The 15,833-nt window shown below is 53.4% G+C and overlaps 1 protein-coding gene across 5 annotated transcripts in view; it reads right to left on the bottom strand.

Moving 5' to 3' along the window:
- The window catches only part of TNS1 (tensin 1), a 229,712-nt gene that overhangs the window by 177,082 nt on the left and 36,797 nt on the right, over window positions 1-15,833 (bottom strand). For all 5 annotated transcript variants that reach the window (XM_068544489.1, XM_068544485.1, XM_068544487.1 and 2 more), the window contains exon 2: window positions 8,892-9,006. Coding sequence is in view for 2 of the 5 variants with exons in the window: in XM_068544486.1 (XP_068400587.1) it covers window positions 8,892-9,006 (115 nt within the window). In the remaining 3 variants the exon portion in view is untranslated. The remainder of the gene's footprint in view (window positions 1-8,891; window positions 9,007-15,833) is intronic.

Raw genomic sequence — 15,833 nt, 5'->3', positions numbered from 1 at the left:
GATGCTCGTTCTCCAGGAGGACCCAGCCCTGTACCTGGATGCATGGCTTGGTGAGCAAAATGTGGACTGATTCCAGTGCTCTCTCGGGCAGGCACTCTTGGCAGTGAATGGCCTGCAGGGCAGGCCTGCCTGTCACACAGTGGACAGACACTCAATAAATGCCCTTGAATGGAGGGCAGATGGGGAAATCATTGGGCAACTGCAGTACAATGTGCTGAGTTCTCCCTACGTGCTGGAATGCAGAGAGCTTGTCCTTGAAAGCTCTAGAGTGGGGAGCAAAGGAATATACCTCCCCCAGCCCCCAGCCCCCAGCTCAAAAGACAAAAGCTCAGCAAACTGAATTCAAGTGGCAGGTTCCAAGCAGCGCAGGCGTTGTCAAGCCCCCACAAATGAATTTTTGCACCTTCCGAAGCACCTGCTCCCAACCCCAGGGAAACCCTCTTGCCCTGAGTCCCCTCCAGGGAAGGCTCCTTTACAATCTCAGTCACCTGTCTCAGGTATTCTCCCATAGGGCAGTATTTCCTACTCTCTAACCTGCATCCCTCCTGCTGTAATTTGAAATATGCCGTTTAGCTGGCTTCTCACTTCTCAGACCAATGGCACGTTCAAATGTGTCACAGAAAGGTAAACTGCGGCAGCCAGCCTCCAAGGTGGCCCCCAGTGTGTCTCGCCTCCTGGTATGCTCACCCTTCTGCAGTCCCCTCCCACAATGAACTGGTTTATATACCAATTGGATATTATAGAAAAGATGGTGTATGACTTCTGAAGCTAAGTCATCAAAGGCACTGGTGGCTTCAGCCTTTGTCTCCTGGATCACTCACTCTAGGGGAAGCCAGTTACCATGTCATGAGGACACTCAAGCAGCCCAATACAGAGGGCCATGTAGTGAACAACTGAGGCCTCCTACCACCAGCCAGCACAAAGTTGACTGGCGCACAACTGAACCACCTTGGAAGTGTATCTTCCACCCCTGTCAGGCCTTCAGAAGACTACAGCCCCAGCTACCTTGACTGCAACTTCATGAGACACCCAGAGTCCGAACCACCCAGTTACGTGGATGAATCCCCACTCATGAATCCCTGACCCACAGAAGCTATGTGAGAGAATAATTCTGTACTTGTTTTAAACTGCTAAGTTTTAGAGTAATTTGTTATGCAGCTACAGCTAACTAATACAGAAACCAGAGCACAGGATCCCTCAGAAAGCAAGAGGCCAAAGACTGATGCTGTGAACAAAGACCAGAGGCCATCCCCTGGGTCCTTCCTTGTTCCCTGGGTACCTGCATATTCCTCTCTCTAACTCCTTCTTCCCTTTCCTTACCCTACCAAGCAATTAGTCATCCAACGAGGCTGCTGAATCCCAACCTTCCTCCCACACCACTGCACCAGTTCAGACCAGTTATCCTTCCCTGGGCCCCATCTCCCCACCAGCCTTGTCTCCTTTCACTCCACGGAGTCACAGGCCATTCTCAAGTACAAACTGATCACATTGTACTCCTGCTTAGAACCCTCTGTCTAGCTCCTCAACACACTTATAAGGCCCTACATGGCCTAGTCTTGCCTCTACCTCCAGCCACTGCCACTAAAGAGATCTGTTCCTGCCCCACCAAACTCCCCACACAGACTTCGAGTCTACAAGGTTCAGGTCTGGAATGTGAGCTCATATACATCCTTCAAGGCCCAGTTCAAAATGTCCCTCCCTGGATAATTCAAAGATGGTCCCTCTCTCCTCTGTGCTCCAAGAATCCTCAGCCCACGACCCTTGGAAAGCGCTTGTCACCTTGGAGGACTAAGTATTCCTTTATTATTGGTTCTCCCCCACATTCAACTGCTTTAAGACAGAAAGGGAGGTCCTGTTCAACTTTGCAGCTTTGTATCCTGCCCCATCCCCTAGCACTGGGTCTGGCATAGATGGGCTCAATAAATGTGTAGTAAATTTCAAACTGGAAGGATTCTCCCCAGCCTAAACCCCTGGGACCAGGACTGACATTCTGGGGCAACAGAAAAGACACAAGTGAGGGTCGGGGAGCCTCACTCTTCAGCTCCACCCCCTGCTGGGAGAGGGCAGGTGGGGACCATAGTCAGTCTTCCCAAGTGCTTCAGGACAAACACCACCTATGATCAAGCCTAGTAAGAGGGTGGGAGCACTAAAGGAGTTAACTGATCCTTCGTCCACTCATCCATGGGTCCTGCTCTCCACCTACCCACTTACCTACCTGGCTGCATGTAGACTGGCTCTCAGCTCAGATGCAGGTCACACACCAGCTCTGTGATCTGGGGCAAGTAACTTAACCACTCTGAGCCTTCATCCCTTCATCTCGAAAATGGGGGTAATAATAGCATCTACATCACAGAGTTGTGAGAATTAAATGAGTTAATATACGTGGCCAGCCCAGAGTATGTTCTGTATAAGGATTAGCTATATCAGCAGCATCTCCATCACCTTCGTGATTGTTATTATACGGAAGAGCCCCGAGTCAGGAGAGCTGGGTTCTAGTCCTGACTGCTATCAGAGCTGTGTGACCTGAAGCAAGTCACTCCCCTCTCTGAGTCTCAGACTCCTGCTCAGAAAATAAGGCAGCCAACTGGCAGCCTCCAGGGTAGATTGCGCCTGCACCCTTGTCTTCATTAACCGGCTCAGTGTTTAAATCACAAAGGCTTCTTCTCTCAGTTGGAGTGCCTTCCAGCAGAGCAGCTCTCTCTGGATCCCTGGGGCCCCCACCATGGCCTGCTGTCCACACTCACTTGCCTGCTTTCCTCTGAAGGCCCTTGCCTTTCCGACCCCTGGAACAGATGGTCTCCAAGCTCTCTTCCAGCTGTGAGAGCGTGTGTATAATCCCAGCCAGTCTCTCCATCATAGTCACCACCTACCACTTCCTCCCCACAACCAACAAAGGGGGGAACCCAGGTTCCAACCCTGAAAACATCCCAAACGCTGTTGAGGAAACACCCGGTTGACAGGGATGCCCACTCCACAGGGTACCATTTCTCGTTGCAGGGGAACGAGGGCAGGAAAACTCTAGCCTCCCCATCCTGGCATCCCTCAGATGCCTGAGTCCTCCCTGGACACCCATCTCATGATCAACCCCACCTGAGAAGACCATGGCCTTCCCTAGCTCCCACGGAAGGCTAGTGGCCCTGCAAGATGAAGCCCCCTGGGGAGGGACCCTGTCAAACCAAAGCTCCATGGAGCCCAGGAGCCCCACCTCAGCCCATGGGTGTCAACACTGCCCCCTCACAGCAGGGCCAGGCCAGCGGCCTGAGACGGAGCAGAAAGCCCCATAGAGGGGAGGGGTCTGTAGGTTACCTGCACGGGTGGAGCACTGCGCCCCAACCCCAGCCCTTGGCCGACTCCTGCCTTGCTGGGCTGCCTGGACTCTCTCCTGGGGTGGCTTCCTGCCTCTCGGGAACACAGGAAGCCAACATTGTTGGGATCTAAATGGCCTTTTCCTCCTGGCCTTGGGTCGGAAAATGAGCACATAGCCTCGGTGTGCACCTGACCCCGGCGATAACTGCCTGCATGCCCGGCCGGCCTCCGCTCCTTCCCCAGCTGGCAGAGACCTGCTCAGCCACCCACCTGCCCACCAGGCCTCGCCGCCCCTCCCTGCCTTGCTTACTTCCGTAGCCTGGCCTGGAGGTACATGATGGTTTATATTAGGTGCCAACTTGGCTAGTCCATGGTACCCAGATATTTGTTTAACATTCTTCTAGATGTTCCTGTGAATGGTTTGTTTGGGGTTTTTTTGGATGAGATGAACATTTAAATCTGTAGATTTTGAGTAAAGCACATTCCCTGCCATATGTGGGTGGGCCTCGTCCAATCAGTTGAAGGCCTGAACAACAGAGACTGATCTCCCCAGGCAAGAAGGCATTCTGCCAGCTTTTGGACTTGAACTGCAACTCTTCCCTGGGTCTCCAACCTGACCGTCTGCCCTGCAGATTTTGGACTTGTCAAGTCTCTACGATCATGTGAGCCAATTCCTTATAATAAATATCTGTCTATCTATCTATCTACCTACTTACCTATCTATCCTGTTGTCCTGTTTCTCTGGAAAACCCTAATGCAAGGTGACTCTGGGGGTGGTCGGGGGGCGAGTGGGTATGGTGTGGCTCTGAAGTTGAACCAAGAAGAAACCTTCTAGGTCATCCCATCCAGTGGTTTTCAAGCTTTCGTTTTTGCAGCCAAAATCTTGATGCAGCTGGACTCTTACATGGAATCTCAGTGATATTGGTTGGCACTTATTGAATGCTTGTTAGGTGCCAGGATCTGTTCTGAACACTTTACATATGTTATCTCAGGTAATCCCCACAGTAGCCCAAGGCGGGAGGTTTGCCGTGTGTCCCGTTTTAAAGGTGAGGTAACAAAGGCACAGAAAGGTGAAGCAGTCTGCCTCAGTTCTCACTGGTAAGAGCTGGGATTTGAATCTAGGATGTCTGAGCCAAGTGCAAGACCCCCACACCATCCTGCTTCCCGATATATTTAACTCCTAAAACCAGAGCTGCTCTGATTAAAGTGGGCAGGGGTTCCAGGGCCCCAGGTCCTTAAGCCTGCCCTTGGGTTTCCCCCTTTTTCCTACCCTCTCGGGCCCCTAAAGAACCTTACAGCTCCTTTGGAACATGGTTAAGAACCTCTGATCTAGTCCAACCCCTCATTTAGAGAATCAGGAAAACCAGGCCCAGAGAGGTTAATTGTCTCACCCAAAGTCACACAACCACGCAGGGGGAAGCCAGGACTGGAACCCAGCATCTTCCCACCCTAGCAGGCTGCTTCCAGTGACTCCAAGAAGGGAGTGACTCAGACACAGGGTAGAAGCTGGGATCCCCAGTAAAGAGAAAGCTCCCTGAAACAAGGTTTCCCCAAATCCAACTAGTGAGGGCTTCTAGGTAGACTTCTCCCATTAAGGCAAGTTTCCACCCTGGGGAAACTGCAGGTGACTGCCCCCACCTTCCAAGCTGACCAGAAGCATTAAGAAGGGGAGTACTCTAAGTCTGGGCCCCAATCCAGATCCAGATGGCAGGCCTTGGGCTCTTGAGCTGGCATTCTGGTCTCTTCCCTTGGCTTTCAGCCTGGTGGGAGGCTAGAGCCCTTGGGCAAGGCCCTAGACTCCCTAGAGCACTGCCCCCAGAGACCTGTGGGAAACCCTCTGTTTGAACTGAGGAACTCCTACACATCCCTCAAGACCCAGCCTACATATGGATTCCCTCCTGAAGCTTGACAGGAAAATCTCTGCCAAGTCAGAGACAGCTTTTCACACACACCTCTGTGTCAGCTTTGCCACCGGGCTCTCTGATTGTCTGACAGCACGTCTGTCTTCCCAGGTCAGGGGCTGGGTCTTGGCACCAGTACCTGGCATGGCATCCAGCCCAGAGGTTCATGATTGTCAGATGGGTGCACACACGCACACAGGGGGTGGAGTGGCAGCCTACACTGGGAGAGTTATCCAGACTCTACAGACTCCAACAAGGGAATTCTCCAGGCCCCCCATGGTCTGGGCCTCAGTAGATATTCTTGGTCCAACCCTTTAGCTATAGATGAGGAAACTGAGGTTCAAGCGGTGAAGGGGTTTATCTGAGGTCACCTGGCCTGTGAGTGGCAGGCCCAGAAGTCGAGGCTGGGCCACTGACAAAGGCCCCAGGCCTCTTCTCCTCCAGTTGTCTCGTCCGTCTCTGTCTCCGCACGGGGAGCCTTAGTCCTGACACTAGTGTTCACTTTACAGCCACACACAGGACCTCAGTGCTCCTCACAGTCACCCCCTCAGAGACGAGCACAGGGTTTATTATTAACCCCGTGATACACAGGAGGAAACAGGCTCAGCGCAGCAGAAGACCAGCCGCGGTCTCACGACCACCTCTTTGCCTGTATATCCGTCACGCTTACACCCACGTGTCCACACACCTTCGTTCTTTGTCTGCCTTGATCGCCTTTGAGTCTCCCAGAACCAGAACTAGACCCCAGGTTCCTTGACTCTCTTCCCGACCCCGTCTCCCACCCCACGCCCTTCAGCCATAGTCCATTAAACAGTGAAATGCAGGAGGATGGGGAGCTATGGGGCAGGGCAGCCAGTGGGAGACAGGACAAATGCCCCAGCCTCTCTAGATCTGGGAAGGTGTCCTCACTGCCCCTGCCTGCAGCAAAATTCCCTCAACTTTGCAAGCCCCATGGAGACTGTGAATGCAGGGCCTTGACATTCAACCCAGAACCCCCAGCCACTAATCCAGAGGGTCACCATGTTGCAGCCAGAGACTTGAAGACTGGAAGAGGAACCAGAGAGCACAGCAAATCCTTTGGATTGGCCTTGGTGAATGGCCCCCTCAGCCAGAGGACAACTATATCTGGTGGCCCTGGATGGATGGATGGATGGATGGATGGATGGATGGATGGATGGATGAAGGGAGAGAGGGAAGGATAAGGGGGATCTCATGCCACCACAACCTCCTGGTTCCAAAGCACAGAGAGTTGGCGCACTCCTGCATCTCCCACCAGTAAGCCCAGTGGCCCCAACCCTGCCCCCAAGCCTAGTGACCCCAACCCTCTTGCTGGGGATACACATGTGGCCTGTATAGCTGGGAGTCTTCTGTCTTCCCTTGTGGGGCTGGGGGTCCCTGGTCCTTCCATGGCCCAGTCCTGACACCTGGTGGTGCCTCTGGAGAGTGGCCCTGGCTTTTTTCCCTCTTCTTCCCACTAACTCACCCAGAGCGTCCAAACCAGCCTGGCAGCCCACTGGCCACCCACCCTCCACTCCGGTTCACACCAGCAGGGCCAGGCTCTGAACCAGGTGAGACCGGGGTCATCTCTGCTCCCCTTGGGAGCCTTCCATGCACATGGGGTCAAATCCCCTCCTCAACCCGGGCCCTCAAGCCAGGTCATCTGGGGAAGTTAGGACCACAGGCGATCACAGAATGTGCGGCCAGAGATGTGCCCAAGGTCACTCAGTGAGAGTGCCGGACTTCCTTACACCCCCAGCCCCGTGCTGCCTCCTATCAGAGCTGTGTCAGAGTCACTGGGGGGAAGGGAAGGTGCACTGGGGGAGGAAGGAAGGAACTGGGGGGGGGGGCAGGGGCGGGGCTAACATGAGCAGGTTCAAGGGACCGGATGAGGTGGACGTGGTGATGGAAGCAAAAGGCAAAACCCCAGCCTAGGCAACGCCTCCCTGGCTTCTCCCAGCTCCGACCCGAAACCACCACCCGCGCCAGCCAGGACTCTTGGGAGGAGGGTGCCACCATGTGGCTAATTTTGGTATGGCATAAATTCCTGTCGGGCCCGCTAAACTCAGTCTGGGTGTGTCCCAGTCCTGCAATTAGGGACCATAAAATTCTGCCCTTGGCCCGAAAGGCTTTGCCTGGAATGCCCCCCACATGCACATGCACACACTCACACACTTCCATCCACCCTCTCCAGCCTCCAACCCCAGCTGAAACTTCTCGTCTAGGAACCTTCCTGCCCCCAGAGAGCACACACGCTGGAAACTCAACTCCGACCCAGCCAGCTGTGTCCCTCGGCAAGAGACTTAACTACTCAGAGGCTCAGTTTCCTCGTCTGTAAAACAGGGATGACGCTAGCACCTCCCGGATGCTGTGAGTGCTGCATAAGATCATGCATGTGTGTGCTTTAACATGAAGTGCTTTAATGCCCAGCTTTCCAGCCCCACCAGGACGTGGGCATGGAGGGAAGGAAGAGGGGAGAGCCCTGGTGGAGAGAAGCATGTGAGTAAAGGCTCCAGGCAAGAAAGAGCCCGGCCCTTTGGCATGTTTGACATACTTGGCATATTTGGGAAGTGTGTGAGGTGCAGCTGGTTTCACTATGGACTTGGGGGCCGGGGACACGTGGGTCAGAGAGCTGGCAAGCAGTGGGTCCACCAGGCCGTGCAGCCGCAGGAAGGGGTCTGTGCTGTGTCTTCAGGGAGCGGGGGCTCCCAAGGCTAAAGCCAGGGACCTGACATCGAGGCCCTCCGGAAGCTGGTGCAGAGGTGGGCTGAGAGGGTGGGTCAGGATGCCAGAGGCAGAGGGGCAGCTGTCAGTTGTACGGGTGAGAGGTGTCAGCAGCCTGAATTGGCTGCAGAGAAGCTCAGCGAATCAAGCTGTATGGAGGGGGGAGTGCTGGCGATTGATGGGAGGTGGGGGTGAGAGAGAGGGAGGCATCTGGTGGGGCAACTGGGTGGGTGATGGTGTCAGTCGCTGAGATTGGGTGCAGGGGTCTCCTGCTGATTTCATAGTGTGACCTGGGGCAAGACACCAACTCCTCCGGCAGCCGTGACAGCCAAGCCCAGGCTGCACATGAGAACAGGAGCACATGAGAACAGGGATTACAAAAGCCTGCCAGTCAGCAGGCCCTCCTCCGAGGCTAACTGGGAGCCTCTTAAACTCACCCCTAAGCTGCCACAGGGGCAGGACCGCGGCTTGGCATCTTTGCAGTACTCCTAGTGCCAGGCACACACCCCCACACCCACCTTCCACAGGCCCTCCACGTGCTGACCACACGCCATCCACGTGCCAACCACATGACATCTGCAGGCCAACCATACCCCCTCACACGCCCTCCACACGCCAGCCACTCACCAACCACACACCATCCACCTGCCACCACATAATATCCATATGTCTTCCCTAAGCCATTCACATGCCACCTGTATGCCGTCCACATACCTTCCTCCACATGTCATCTGTATGCCATCCACACATAAGCTACATGCCATTTCCATGCCACCCATCGCCTGCCATGTGCCATCCACACATACCCACATGCTCGCTATCCGTGTGCTCAGCATCCCCTCCCAAATGAGAACCAGGCACCAAGTCGGGACCCCAAGGACATCCCAGCCTGACCCGGGCCTCGGGCATCTCACTCCCGTGAAGACGTGCTCCCCATCCCCCGTGGCCCAGCCAGCTGCTCACCTTTGCAGGTGCAACCCTCCTGGGTGATGACCTGTCGGCAGATCCCACAGGGCTTCACCTTCTTGAAGGTCTTCACCTTGAAGTGGTGAGTCTTGGGGGCCTCCAGGTCCTCTGGCTGTGGGAGGAGAGGCACAGTGATGAGGCTGGGCTCCTGGGGAAAGAGCCAGGGGACCAGGGGAGAAGCAGGCAAGCACTGGGGAAAGGAGAGGTGAGAGCCCCTTCAGCTGTGAAAGGCCCGAGCCCATTTATGGGAGGAGGTGCCCAGGGAAAGAGAAAGCTGTGGGTGTGACCCAGACTCCCAGTCAGAGGTGGGGTCAGACAACAGTCGAAAACCCCAGCCCCCTCCATGGTTTCTTAATCACTTTTCTGATTTAGTTTATTAGCAAAGTGCACTCATTTTAAATTGTCAATACAATTTGACACACATATGCCCCATGGACCCACACCCCAGGAGGCTCCCTCGTGGCCGTCCCAGTCAATATTACCCCAAGGTAGATACTATTGTGACTTCTATCACCAAAGATCCATTTTGACAGGTTTTTAAGCTTCATATGAATGGAATTATACAGTATATACTCCTGTGTCTGCCTCTTTGACTCAGCAAGAATCTGGGAGATTCATCCCTGTGCTCACATAGCAGCAGCTCCCTCCTTTTTGCTGCTGCATAGTACTCCACCGTGTGCATGCAACTAACTCATTCATCCATCCTACTGCTGATGGCCCTCGACCTTTTACCCATGTCCCCGAGTGCCATGCCCCTCAGTTTTCTCTCTCTCACCCTCACTACCACCCCCTGCTCCAGCCCAGAAGGCTTCTTCCATCTTTATTTTTATTTACTATTCTTTACATTATGAAAATATCGATAGGTTAAATATCCTTTTTAAAACTACACCACCAGAATGTAAATTGATACAGCCACTATGGAGAACAGTATGGAGGTTCCTTAAAAAACTAAAATAGAACTACCACACGACCCAGCAATCCCACTACTGAGCATATACCCTGAGAAAACCATAATTCAAGAAGAGTCATGTACCACAATGTTCATTGCAGCTCTATTTACAATAGCCAGGGCATGGAAGCAACCTAAGTGTCCATCGACAGATGAATGAATAAAGAAGATGTGGCACATATATACAATGGAATATTACTCAGCCATAAAAAGAAACGAAATTGAGTTATTTGTAGTGAGGTGGATGGACCTAGAGTCTGTCATACAGAGTGAAGTAAGTCAGAAAGAGAAAAACAAATACCGTATGCTAACACATATATATGGAACCTCAAAAAAAAAAATGGTACTGAAGAACCTAGGGGCAGGACAGGAATAAAGACGCAGACGTAGAGAATGGACTTGAGGACACGGGGAGGGGGAAGGGTAAGCTGGGACAAAGTGAGAGAGTGGCATGGACATATATACACTCCCAAATGTAAAATAGATAGCTAGTGGGAAGCAGCCGCATAGCACAGGGAGATCAGCTCGGTGCTTTGTGACCACCTAGAGGGGTGGGATAGGGAGGGTGGGAGGGAGATACAAGAGGGAGGAGATATGGGGATATATGTATATGTATAGCTGATTCACTTTGTTATAAAGCAGAAACTAACACACCATTGTAAAGCAATTATACTCAAATAAAGAGGTTAAAAAAAAAACTACACCACCACACACATGGGATGAGAGGCAGGCTGGCAGTCCAAGCCTTCCCCGCATCTGGCTTGCCGCGATCCCGGGGCCAGCCAGCACCCCACCACCAACAGGGGCCTCAGTTGCCCCCTCCAGACACCCTGAGGTTGGGCCCCACACCGCTTGTGACCACATATCTGAACACAGTCTAAGCCGCAAAGTCGTGCATCCACGCTGCTTAGGACCACCCTCTTCCCACCCGCAGCCCCCAGCCCAGGCACATGCTGGGAAAGCTCCCCATTCAGAGGACTCCCCAGGAAGTCCTGCCCTGCGTGCAGGCACCATTCCTCTCTAAGGCACCTCACCCTGGTACCTAACTGGATTCATTTCCCGGTTCCAGCAGCAGGGGCCAGCAGAGCAACACTGACGCTTCTCTGCCCGCCACCCGCGCCCCACCCCCCAAAGGTACAGAGTTTTCCAATGCCCTCTGCACGTGCATGGACACACACAGACATGATCACAGACCAGGGAGAAGGTTCTTCTCCTCCAAGTCCCCCTCCTAGCATCCTGGTCCAAGCCTCCCCACTCTGTGTGTTCAGCATCCCACAAACCCAGCATGTCCAGGACTCCCAGCTGAAGATCCTGTAGTGGTGAGTCCTGGGCAAAAGAGACAGAACCAAGAGAGACACGGAGAGGAAAACGGACAAAATAAGAGAGGGAAAGCCAGTAGGAAAAGAGGCAAAGAGATAGAGAGGTGGAGGGGGGAGAGAGAGACAGAAAGAGTCAGAGACAGAGACAAGAGAGAGAAAGACAAAGAGGGACAGAGAGAGAAGACAGAGAAAGACAGGGAACAGCAACAGTCAGACAGAGAAGAAAAAAAGAGGACCAAGATAAAGGCAGAGACAAAGACAGAGAGAGACAAACAAGCACACACAGAGAATGAGAGAGATTAGATAGAAACACACAGAGACTATAAAGGGAACCAGAGAATCAAAGGGGGACAGACAGACAATAGGACACAGGAGCCAGCTTGAAGGGGCTCCTCAGATCTGGGAAGATCTGAGCATCAAAATACATAATGATAGTAATGGCTTAAATGAGTCCATACTCATATGTGAAATAAGTGAATACAGTCAAAGTCTGATGAGGAACAAGAGTATTTACGAGTCTCAAAGCACCTCCCCACATCATGCTTATAAATTACAAAGGGGAAAAAAGTAACTTTGCCTGGCACACTCCACTTTAATCAAGTGATCAAAGCTAACGTCACCAGTAACAGGATGAGTGGAGATTGTGTGCCATGGAGGGGATGAGAACAGAACGTCACTTCTGCGATACTCCTGCCAAAGAGACACAAGCTGAACCTAATCATGAGGAAGCATCAGACCAACCCAGTGGAGGGACAGTCCACAAATTAAGTGGCTTATAATATTCCAAAGTGACAAGGTCACGAAAGTCAAGGAAAGGCTGAGGAGATTTCCAGACTGAAGGAGACTAAGGAGACATGACAACCAAATGCCACGGCTGATTCTGAACTGGATTCTTTCCACGCCCCCCAAAGGACATCATTAGGACAATTGGCCAAACTTCAGTGGTGTCTGAGGATGAGAAGGTCACGCATCAATGTCAATTTCCTGGCTTGGATGGCTGTGTTGGGTTAGGTGGGGAAAGTCCCTGTAGGAAAATAGGGAAGTATTCAGGGGTGGTAGGGCAACGTGTCAGCAACTTACTCTCAGATAGCTCAGAAAAAAAAAAAAGTTCTTTGCACTGTATTTGCCACTTTTCTGAAGTTTTAGATTGTCTCAAAATTCAAAGAGACAGACTATTTGTCAAGACGGTGAGGAGGCAGGACGGAGCAGATATAAAGCCCAGAGGAGAGACCAGAGAGCAGAGGGTGGTGGAGTCAGGAGTGGGTGCAAGAGACCAGCAGTGCCCCCTGGTGGCTGGGCCAGGCAGCAGGACCTGGGTTCTGATATTCCAGACACTTCATCCTGGGAGCTATGCTTCCAGCTTCAGCTGGGGAAGGGGAGGGGGGCGGTAGGCTGAGGGTCCAGCTCTGGACTTGACCCAGTGTCCCCCGTCCCACAAGGAGGGGCAGGTGAGTCCCCTCCTATTCTGAGGTCTCTCCTCCCCCGTTTTCCCATCTCAGCCCCTGGCTGGCGGCCTTCCGAATGATCTCTGTCACAGACATTCCAGGGAGGGGACCCAGTCCCGCGTCAACTGCAGCAGCCAAGGCCTAGGATAGGAGGAGGAGCAGGGAGGAGGCTTGGGGTTCAATTCAAGGCCTGTCTGGGAGGGTGGGCAGGCAGGAAGCCCTAAAGCCCAATCATCTCAGGCCTAGTCTGCCCCCCGAAGCCTGCCTCTCCTACCCCACTAAGTCAGCAAAGCTCCCTGTGCCAGCTTATCCCCCAGCTTTCTCTGCCTACACCCCAAATCCAGCCCTTCCCCCAAAGCCCAGGGAAAGAGACCTCCTCCCAAAAGCATAGTCAGGGCAGTGGAATCTCCCCAAAGAGGGTCCAGGCTGTCCAGTAAACAGATGGGGAGTAGGTGGAGATTTCCAGGCTGACAAGCAAACACCCAGGCTTCTCCCCTGGGCCCTGGGCTTGCCTGCCCTGCTTGGCCAACTCCATAAAGTCTGAGTTTACAAACTCTCCTCCCGCCCGGGCTTGAAGAACAGGAACCGGGTTCAGAAAACACACTCTCTGGCCTCGCTCACAGCCTCCTTAAGCTGCCTCTGGGTGATGGCCCAGCACACTCCTGCCCCTCACCCCTACCCCGTCCTGACTGTCTGGCTGAGGGAGCACTGGGATGGGAGTCTAGAGACCTGCTTTCTAGGCTGGTGGCCTCACAGTCCCCAGATGAAAATAAGGGGTTTGGACAAGACAGCCTGAGTGTACACAGTGTAGGGGAAATAATGGGCCAGTTTGAGAGGACGGGACTGTGGGATCTGGGGAGTGGACGTGCTGCTGGTTACAGAGAGAGGGACGTCTAATGAGACATCACCCCTCCATAAGAGGCTGGGCAACCCCGGTGGAAGTGAGGAGACCAGTTCGGCCATGCCCAGGAAAGTGACCCCGGATGTATAGCATCCCTGGCTATACACTGGGATGTCTGGTAATCTTGTTAAAAGTCATCCACAGAGGTCTGACGGTTTCCCAGGATGATGGAGGAGAAAGTCTAGGATGGAACATCTTCAAATATCTGAAGGAGCTGTCATTGTAAGAAGTTGCTGTGCATGGACATATATACACTACCAAATGTAAAATAGATAGCTAGTGGGAAGCAGCCGCATAGCACAGGGAGATCAGCTCGGTGCTTTGTGACCACCTAGAGGAGTGGGATAGGGAGGGTGGGAGGGAGGGAGACGCAAGAGGGAAGAGATATGGGAACATATGTATATGTATAACTGATTCACTTTGTTATAAAGCAGAAACTAACACACCATTGTAAAGCAATTATACTCCAATAAAGATGTTAAAAAAAAAAAAAAAAGAAGTTGCTGTGAAGTTACTGAAGGCAAAACAACACCCAGTGGGCAGAAGCTGCCAGGACTTATGATTAGACTCAAGGGGGAAAAAGAACTTCCTAACAATCATATGTCAAAATCCAGAGGAAGAAGATAAACAAAGGTCTAGTACCTACCCTGCCCTCGCCCACGGTTACTCTGCAGGTACACGCAGAGGATGAGAACGAGCCCATAAGGCACCGAGCTCAAGGGTAATGGCTTGTTATGACAATGACCATCATTTTCCCTGACAAGTGGCAGACAGCCTCACAAAGCACACCCGGCCCCTCCCTTGCTGGATTCGCTCCTAGCAGACCTGGGGGAAACTCAGAGGACAGAAGAGGCCTGGCCATGGCAGGAGCTGCCTAGTCCTTCCAACGCCTACCTCCCTTGAGAGCCAGAACCCAGAAAAGGGAAGGGGTCCCAGCCGAAGTCATTCTTCCCTACCCTCCAAACCCAGAGCCCTAGCCCTGCAACAAGCCCACCCAGCATCGGAGGGCTTTCCTGGCCCTCTGGGGGATCTCTCCCTCCCACCCTCCGTTCAGCCAAGCTGCCTGTCAGAGGGGTGTGGTGCATCTGGCTTGGGCAGCCTTGGCAGGAGTCCTTGGCCTTGGGGTGGGAATGGCTGTTTGTTGGCTCCTCCCTGCCCCCTGGGGCAAAGCACAGTGGGGTGGGGGTGGTGATGAAGGGGGACTGATAACCCTAGGGTCCTCCAGCTCATGAGCTCCTGCCGCCTCCCCAAGAAAATTCCCCAGCCCAGCCCCACTAGGTTCCCTGCGCCCCACACTAGGAGACGTGGATGATGAGGCCAGAGGGCAGAAGTCTACGAGCTAGTGAGCCCTGGGAAAGAGAGTCACTGAAAAGCAGGCCTAGGACAGACTTGGAGGGTCATTCGGTCCTCTCCCTGCCTCCCGGCCATCCACCCCTCCATGTCTCATCACCTTGCATTGGGATGCCAGGACCTGGCTGGCATCAGTGGTCATTTCTATGGGGAAGACTGGGACTCCCAGTGGAGCTGCAGGCTGGCGTCCGGCAGCCCCCTGCCGCCCCGGCCCCTCAAACGCAAGCTCCCTGCAACCCCACCTCACCTTCATATACACACGGAAGTTCCTTACCACCACCAGCCCCGCCATCCCCTAGCCAGCTAATGGCCTGACCATGTTCTTGGTCGCCCCGTGTGGAAAACTCTGAGTCACTCTCAACTCCTCCCGGTTCCACCCTCCAATCCAACCAGTTGCCAGACTCGGCAAATTTTACTCCCTAAATATTCTTGTGGCCTCCTGTGCTTTTCATTCCACTGCCTTTGCCTATTGGAGGCCCTGTCACTTTTGTCTGGAGCTATTGCAACAGCCTCCGGCCTCCTGCCCCAAGACACTGGACCCCTCCTCCCCACACAGCGTCTAAGGAACACAGCTCTATGGGGTCACCCCCACTCACCCCAATATGCTTCCATGCCTTCCCAGGCACCCAAGTTAAGACCTGCACTCCCTCAAGTCAGCAAGAAAGCAGTCGTGGTCCATACCCCGCCCACCCGGCCATCTCAATCCCCTCGCCCCACTCCCCAACTCCCTACCCTGCATCCACCTCTGAGCTTCTGCTCTGCTTTTCCCTCTTCCCAGCATGCCCTTCCTCCCTCTCAGCTTGTCAAGCTTCTAGGCATCCTTGAAGGCCTCAATCAAACCTCATCCCCGCAGGGAGATCTCCCCAGATACCCACCCCCCACCTCTTTCAAAATCAATCTCCCCACCCCGTCTTCTTTTTTCACCATGAAAATTTTAAAAGCTTCTGAAAAGATGAATACACCTATGCCCTTGGC

This window comes from Eschrichtius robustus, chromosome 5 (assembly GCF_028021215.1).
Source record: "Eschrichtius robustus isolate mEscRob2 chromosome 5, mEscRob2.pri, whole genome shotgun sequence".
NCBI classification, from domain to species: domain Eukaryota; kingdom Metazoa; phylum Chordata; class Mammalia; order Artiodactyla; family Eschrichtiidae; genus Eschrichtius; species Eschrichtius robustus.
Note: the sequence above shows the minus strand (reverse complement) of the source record. Positions and strands in the feature narration are given on the sequence as shown.